Genomic DNA, 8,138 nt, shown 5'->3' with positions numbered 1-8,138 from the left:
TTTCAGTTAATGGACTAAACTGTAACATTTCAGTAGCTTTCAGTGAACGTAAGAATTTCTGGCTGATTATCTAGACACCAGTGACACATGTAAAGATTGTTGAAAAGGTAGTTATCTAATTAAAACAGACATCACCTCAAAATACTTTTTTTTTCTGGCTCTAAAACAAACACAAGCAGCATATTAAGAAGCTCTTCTTTGCCCATTCAGAACTTTTAATTTGGTTTATAAGTATTGAGAAATAATTAAAATCTGGTCTTGAAATATCAATAAGATTTTAAGGAATAAAGCTCTGGTATTCCCTCGATTTATTCAATGCCATCTTTAATAAAAGTTTTTCTGCAGATTCCTTTTATTTTCTAAAATGAAGTCAGCTCATGTTTCATACTGGTTTAAATAGCCCCAACACCAGAGACATACAAAATGTTATACTCAACTGTAATCCTTGTAAAACATTACTACACCACACACTGTTATCATAAATCTTTCCAGTAACATCCATTATAGAACTCAGTAAAGAGCACTGTCTACCACTATGCACTGTCAAATATTTCTGGCAGTATTGGGAATTGACTACAGCATATTTATTTTTTAAAATCAAGAGTTAACCTACATATTCTGAACTTGCAAATAATACACAACAGATTGTACTTTCATATAGGCTGCAGAAACAATCACTCTTTTTTTTTCTGATTTGTACGTAAGAGTAACTTTTCTATGACCATATGAAAGAAAATTAATAACTTATTTATCTAGTTAGGAGGCTAGTAGTTACTCGTAATAATATAAATCAAAAGATGACAGAAAAATTCAAAGTTAATCGTGAAGTGCACAAAACCTAGAATATATAGACTTCCCACAGTACATTATACTAAGTCAACATATAATAGATTAAAAGCTGTAAAGCCAAAATCTTCATTTAAAAATTTAGTGTTTCTGACATCATCTTCCACCACTCCATCAATTCTTCTTTCTCCTCTTCTTTTCTTTCAGACAATGACTCCAGTTCAAAATCAACCTGAGTAAGAGAAACAATCCAAAACACCGGTAAGTCTTAGAAAAGATAGTTAGGCTTTTAAGAGTCATCTATTAGAAGCTGTTGAACACAGACATGGGGCTTAGGGAGGTAACTTAGGTTTAATCTAAAGTGTCTAAAGGCTGCTTTAAATACATGCAGTACTAGCATATCAGTACAATAAACTTATCTAAAAATGCACACGGGCAAGCAAAATTTCCAAAAGAAACCAGATATGTGTCCAGTCTTTGACTTGTCTAAAAATTTAAAAAAAAAAAAATGGGTCAATGAAATAAAAATTTAATAATACAGCCACATCTAGCTTGTAATAAAAAGTATCATCAGCATACTGATAGCACGCGGCAATGCAGAAGCCCAACATATCAGAACATGTATTCAATTTTATGCCATTAGTAAGATCCAGGGAGCTTTTCTGACGCGTGGCTCATTAGTGTAGATATAACGTTCTCCTGTGGTATATGCTGGCATATGATACATACTAGAGAAACACGCGTTTGTTTTGTTAAGAGTGGAAGCCACACCTGTACGGAGGATGAATTAAAAATGTTCCTGAACTCTTAGATGCAGCCTAGGTCTTACCCACCACACATGCTGGGTATCTGCACAAAGCAGCGCTCCATCACTGTCCTTCTGCCCAGAACTGAACACTGGTTTTAACCTATGCAGGAAGTCACTGACAATCTACATGAAAAATGTCAATTCTCAATGAAAACCTCAACATCTCTTACTTTTGATGTGGCACTATTTAAAGATATTCGGTAATCTATCTGATTGGCTACTCACATCAAGGAATAAGACAAGTTCAAGTATCTCAATATCAACCTTCTCCATGTCTTTTCATTTTAAATAAGACCATAGGAGATGAAATGAGTTTACAATGAGGCTACTCTCAGTGGCTTGACAATGAAATACTAGAAGAGTAGATGTCCATTCTATCTTCTAAATTAGCATATTCTGAAAAATCACCTCCTGATCACACATATACCACGAAGGAAAAAAAGAAACCATTTTTTATTATATAGAATAAATGATAAACCAATACACGTCAGCACTTACCACAACTGCAGGACTAAAGGGCACCGCCACTTTTTTAGTTATTGCTAGATAGCCTGGTGCTGAGGCTGTAAGTTTGTAATTTCCAGGCACAAGCAATCTCCAGTAATCACCATCCTTGGCTGTAGAATAGAAGAAGAAAAAATCCAAATAAATATGTATGAAACTCATTATGCAGGTAAGAAGAGACTGTACAAAAGACTTGTCAGAGTCTTTTGTATTTGTCAGCCTTTTCCTTTTGTCTGACTGAAAGGATTCTTCTGCCAGGGCTGTGTAAATATTTCATTACGTATTTTCTTCTTTTCAGGTAACCAAAACACAGATTTAAACTCTGAAGTTGTGCTGTAGCCTCCATAAAGGATTTTGCCTGCCGAGGCTGACGGCTCTCCAGCACAATGAAGGAAAGGACAATGTGGGATATTGTTCTACTTTAGAAGCACCCCCTGGCCAATGTACTGCTTCTCTTAAGTGTCTCTGAGTTTCAGTTTATAATGCAATGTGAATTTTTAATGTCCCTCCATATTCTGAAAATCCAACTGTACATACATTTTATTCTCATCAAATTTAAATTAATAGGACCATCTTTCTCAATTTATCTTGCAAAGAAAGACATAAATCATCATTTCCTTGAATATTCTACATGTATCACCCCTGAAGCACCATTATCGACATGTTTCGGTATCCAGGAAATATCTAGGGCTCTTTCCTTCTGTTTAGCTAAACAGAGAAATGGAAGTTTGATCCACTCCGGTCAAAGAAAGGCTCCCACTGCACTCAGCGTTATTGCAGATCATCTTTTTCAATCACAGAATAAAAATGCATCATCATCTTCTCCAGGAATGACCCTCTTTGATTTTCACAAGGACTCAGATGCCCCCTGCACCAGCAGTGGGCAATTACCTCATTTGTCACAGGCTAACACTCTGAATTCCGCTATCTCCAGAAAGCACTGCCAGGCTGTTCGGAAGGTCAGTTAGCAGTGCCGTTTAAAAGGCTTGGCCGTGCTCTTACCGACAGTCTCCCAACATGCTTTTTCAGTACATCTGCAGCTACACAGTGCACAGAGGGAAATATTACTTAAATGTCTGCAGTTCACACAGACAAAAAATGTCAGTAGTCAGTCCAGTTGTTACCAGACTTTTCTCTTCATAAAACAAAAAGGAAAAAAAATACCGCTGCCGAGCTACGATAATGATCTATTTTAATTCCTGGCACTGGAACAAAGCTGAATTTTAACTCACAAACAAAGAAGCAGGAGAAATAAAGCCAAAGAATATTTATCCTTCTTTTTGAATGTGCTAAAATTCAAGTCTTGTTTTCCTCACTGTTTTGACAATACATGACTTCCAGGCTTATACACACAATGATGTGAAAGGACTCGTGATTATGCTTTTTTATACCATAACTCTCTCATACCTCAAAATACCTCTTTGCACAGCTTATTCCCTTTTTATATCCCTGAAAATTCATTTTCAGCCTCCGTACTTTTTGCCTTCTTAGATACAGAGAAAGAAGGTAGCTAATGTAATCACAGACTGTTCTCCTGCTTGGCAGAATTGCTGGCTTCTTTGCAGGTAATGTAAGAACAAACACAAATCGAAGCCAACTGCAGTGTCTACCAGTTCTTTTTCTCAGTATTCAGCACCTCTGTAACAGTATAGTGAGACATATCATTGAGAAAAATGACCATAATGTAAGATGATGCATAAAGCAATAACATTTTATTATTCTTTTTCTAATTAGTATTTTTTGCAAGCAAAAAAAAAAAATTGTCATTCAGAATAAGAAAACACAGGGTGACAGGGAAGACTCCAAGCTAGCACAGTGTGAAAGAGCTTTGAATTCATCCCTGGAACCGAAGAGGAGAGACGCAATTTTCTATGAACACCAACACAATACTTTCCTCTTCTAGAACCACCCTTCGAAAAAAAAAGTCACATAATTGTAAACAGCAGAGAGAATTTATCTTCACAGGAGGAAGTTATGTAAACTGAAAATCTGGCAAGAATTTACATACCAAAAGGTATGATGGCATTGTGAATAAAAGAGCACTTTTGGAATACCATTGAGCCTTCAAACTCAAAACAGCACTGCTGACAGAACTGTAAATCCTGACAGGGCCGTGAATCACTACTTGCACCACAACTCAGAAGACCAACTAAGCACCAATAACCAAGAGCCACCAGAACCAATTCATGCCAGAGATCCATGAAGTCCCAACAAAAGGTCTCCAGCTACTTTGAGAGAACAAAATAAAAGACAAATATTAATGAAATCCCACAGGCAACAAGCCTCTTGAGGCACAACATGCTTTCCTGGCTTCAAAATTTTGCTCCTTTAAAGCTCCAGCTATTGAGATCTGAAATGGCTCCAGGCTGCTGAATGGAGGGAGAACCAGTATATTCCAGCACTTCTTGTTTTGCTGAGGAAGAACACTCACCTGATGTAATGTCATGGCTTATTCCCTCCACAGAAATCGTAGCATTTGCTATTGGATTGCCCTGAAGATCTTTAACAAATCCCTTCACTCCTCGATGAATCTAAAATCAATAAACAAAGTCAGCAACACATGGGAAATCACTGGAAAATTCTTCCAAAAAGATGGCTCTTTCATCAGTGAAATATCTACTGATACATCTAATGATGCATGTTATGGACCCCACATTCTACACGCCAACAGCTATCAAGGATAATTACTAAACATCATAAAGGAATAAACAGTGAAGAAGAGAAATAATTCAGCTGATAGTTATAATGATTTCTCTGTGCAGTGCAAGCATTTCTCAGAAATATGCAGAAAATCGTAACATTTGTGGACGCTGACTTCAATGTCTTTGTCACTGGGGATTAATGAATATGCTGAAAAGCTTTGAAAGACAGCCTAAAAAAACCCCTTTTTTTTCTTTTTTTTTTTTAAGTTTCATCAGCAATAAGAATTTTGGGCTAATAATGGACATAACTGCTTAAAAGTGAAACATGAACAAGGCTAAATGCGGGCACTTGGACTTTGGTGGGCAATCTCTGTGTAGGATGCTTAAGGTCTCTATTGTACAACCAAAACATCCAGGTCTTTTTGCTGCCACCACACTGCCTAGATGGTCTGTGAGAGAAAGGCAATGGTGGGTAGTGTTCTAGTTCCTTCTTGCCTCTTGGGCAACATACCCTAAGCCACAGCACCAGCAGTACCTAATCTGTCTGTTCCCAGCTTACATGGAAGTAAAGCATTGATCTGCCTGCAGTGTGTAGAGACACTATGCCTGACGGTATTCCTTAAGCACGTCCTGAAAGCAGACTGAGCTCCTCAGAGGCAAGAGACTGGGGATCAACTACTTTATCCCAGCCTGAGATAGGGAGCTCTCAGTGTTGGCGAGAATGAGATATTTTGTACCTGTGCCTCTCATTGGGAGCCTGGAAATTGAACAGGAATGTACTGTGGAGTTCAGGCTTCTCTCCGATTCTGCGATATTTTAAAAGATTTGTGGATCACAAATCTTATTTTGAGATTTTGATGTTCGCCTTTATGAACCTATATGGTGTATATTCAGCTGCTATAATTTAGTTCACCAGATTCCTCTAATTTACTCTGCGGGAGAAGCCTGACACAGATCGGCACTGAAAAGCAGAAAGTAGGTATTTGCACTGTCCTCAGCTATCATGGGGGAGCTGGAGCACAGAGCTGGGTGTCTTATCCTGTAAGAGGACAAAAACAATGCCAGATAGACCATGTGAACTTCAAGGAGCCAGCAGCTCCACAGGAGCAAAGGAAGTTGGTAAAATAATCTCCTGGACATTAGTAATTTTGAAAATGCAGTGACACCATAGTTTTCCATAAGTCAGAGAAAATTAGCCCATGTGCAAAGGAGCTGAACAATTTGAGATGGATCTTGTAACAAATGGGAAAAAAACCTGTAGGTTTTCTCAGCCTACATACAACTTCCTAACAGCACAATATAACTCAAACATTCGAATACTTCCAATCTCTAACTAAGGCATTTTTTCACAAGAAATTTCTTAAAGAAATGAATGTACTATTTGACGATCTCTGCTAATAAAGTATCTTTCTTATTTTGCAAGCTCAGGTGCAGCCATCAATGATATCAGATATATTTGTGATCTTCAATTACAATATCCAGGTTTCAGAAATTTGATACTCTCCCACACTGCTCACCACTATCATTTCAGTGCAGCCTGTTACATTGGCGTGAAAAAAAAAAACCAAACCAACCAAACAAACAAAACCAAAACCAAACACACAGGTAGATCTAATTCAGGAGTCTTTTAACTTCTAACAACCCGTTGGCACAAGATTATCTAAACCTGCGACTATGCTTTACAATTCCCTTGTGGTTTAGGATTTCAGCTCCAGGGGAAGGATGGGGGCTTCTTCCTCCCTTCCCTGGTTTAGGTGCAAAAGGAAGTTTTGCAGCCCCAGCTCCAATTTTGAGCCCACCTCTGGAGCCAAGCCATGTCAATCAACACCTCTTTGAATAACGCTATAAAAAGCCATGAACACATTGGTTCTTTTTGGAGCACGTTTTTGGTTTAGAAAAAGAGAACTCCTGAAGCAGTCACCTTAGCAACTGGGACAGTAAAGATCTTCCACGCGGCAGGTAGACTTTTCGCTTTGCTGGTTACTGGCAGGGGGTGGAAAGAAGAGGGACCAGAAAAGGGGATATGGAGTCCCCCAGCTCTGAATGGAGAGTAACTGCTGGTGAGGGAGGAGAAAAAAGGGTTCAAAGCTCCAAGAATGAAGGCCCTGCTGGAATATGGAGAAGAACCCAGAACATCCCCTGGGGACCTGGTGACTCTCACATTTTGCAGGTGGGGAGAGAGAGCCAGAATGTCTCCTGGAAACCTGGTGACTTCGGTTTTACAGCCACCCCAGAGAGAGGAAGTTTGTCCTCAATTCAACTTGGAACTTAAACGCATGAGGTCGAAAGGACTGCACCTTTTCCATTCCTATTTTATCCCTTTTCCCCACCCCTCACCCTGGACCGCATGTGAGGCTCATAGTAAAGGAGGGTGGGTGGAGTCGGAGGAAGATATATATATATATATAGTTACGTATTTGAGATGACTATTCTCTCTTTCTTTCTGTCCTACCCAAATTTAAGTGATGATTTGTGGTTCTCATTTTTTTTGAAATAAACTAATTTTCTTTCCCCCTATTCAAGCCTGCTGCTTTCTTTGTCCAAGGCCGTAAGTGGCATGTTAACAGCCTCCATTCATTTTCCCAGCTCAAACACCTTAGTTCTTTTGTTTAGGACGAGATAAACCTCCCCTGAGAGCAAATTGTCACTTTTGCTGCCTTTCAGTTTTTTCAAAGGGCAACAACTTCTAACCAGATTTTGTACAGTTTTTAAAGTAATCATCACATTGACAGCTCTGCTTGAATATCTGTGGCTCATGTGATCAGAGAGCAGCAAAGCACCTAGAAAACCAGGATTGCAGTTGTCCTCTGATGTCACGCTGAACTGCCAGGCAGCTACAGTCTAGTCCAGCCATCTAGGCTCCCTGTACACCCAGAGTGATTCATCCCATGTCTGTACACACACTTTCTATCTGCAGAGGGCAATCAATCTCTCTCAATATATGCATCAGTGCTGAGGGAATGAATGATATGCTCCGGAGGTGTGTATTTCTTTTCATTGAGGAAGCCAACACAAATAATTTAAATTAAATGTCTGTAACAGCTTAGGTAAGGCAAGATGAATTCCATACTGTAACAGTTCTTCTTCTTCCACATACTTAAAAAGATCGCCACCAAGGATTTACCACCTTAGAGACATATAAGAATTCAGGAGCACCAACTGGATTAATATGAAATTTTGAATTAGATGTTCCCACAGCACAAATTTTAGAAGTTTTATGTACAATAACCAGAGTTTTGCCATCCTCTTTTTGTTACCTGTTCAATGTAATTGATAAGGGAGTTCTTGTTATCCTCCCAGTAGCCCTTCAGAGTTTCTTCAGCTGGGAATTTTTCACAGCTAAGCTCCACTGTGATTTCAAAGCAGTTGCTGCTGAGGTAATTGAAATCCTGCATTCC

General features: G+C 38.8%; 1 protein-coding gene across 1 annotated transcript in view; it reads right to left on the bottom strand.

The window, feature by feature from the left end:
* Positions 1–310: 310 nt before the first annotated feature.
* CPE (carboxypeptidase E) overlaps positions 311–8,138 on the bottom strand; it is an 18,053-nt gene continuing 10,225 nt past the window's right edge. Inside the window, exons 5-8 of the mRNA XM_010132831.1 lie at positions 7,998–8,062; positions 4,530–4,629; positions 2,093–2,211; positions 311–1,018 (exon numbers count right to left, since the gene is read on the bottom strand). Of these exons, the coding sequence (XP_010131133.1) occupies positions 920–1,018; positions 2,093–2,211; positions 4,530–4,629; positions 7,998–8,062 (383 nt within the window). The 3' untranslated portion in view covers positions 311–919. The remainder of the gene's footprint in view (positions 1,019–2,092; positions 2,212–4,529; positions 4,630–7,997; positions 8,063–8,138) is intronic.

Source organism: Buceros rhinoceros, unplaced genomic scaffold (assembly GCF_000710305.1).
Source record: "Buceros rhinoceros silvestris isolate BGI_N320 unplaced genomic scaffold, ASM71030v1 scaffold9493, whole genome shotgun sequence".
In the NCBI taxonomy this organism is placed as follows: domain Eukaryota; kingdom Metazoa; phylum Chordata; class Aves; order Bucerotiformes; family Bucerotidae; genus Buceros; species Buceros rhinoceros.
The sequence above is the reverse complement of the archived record's forward strand: the minus strand, read 5'-3'. Positions and strand labels throughout refer to the sequence as shown.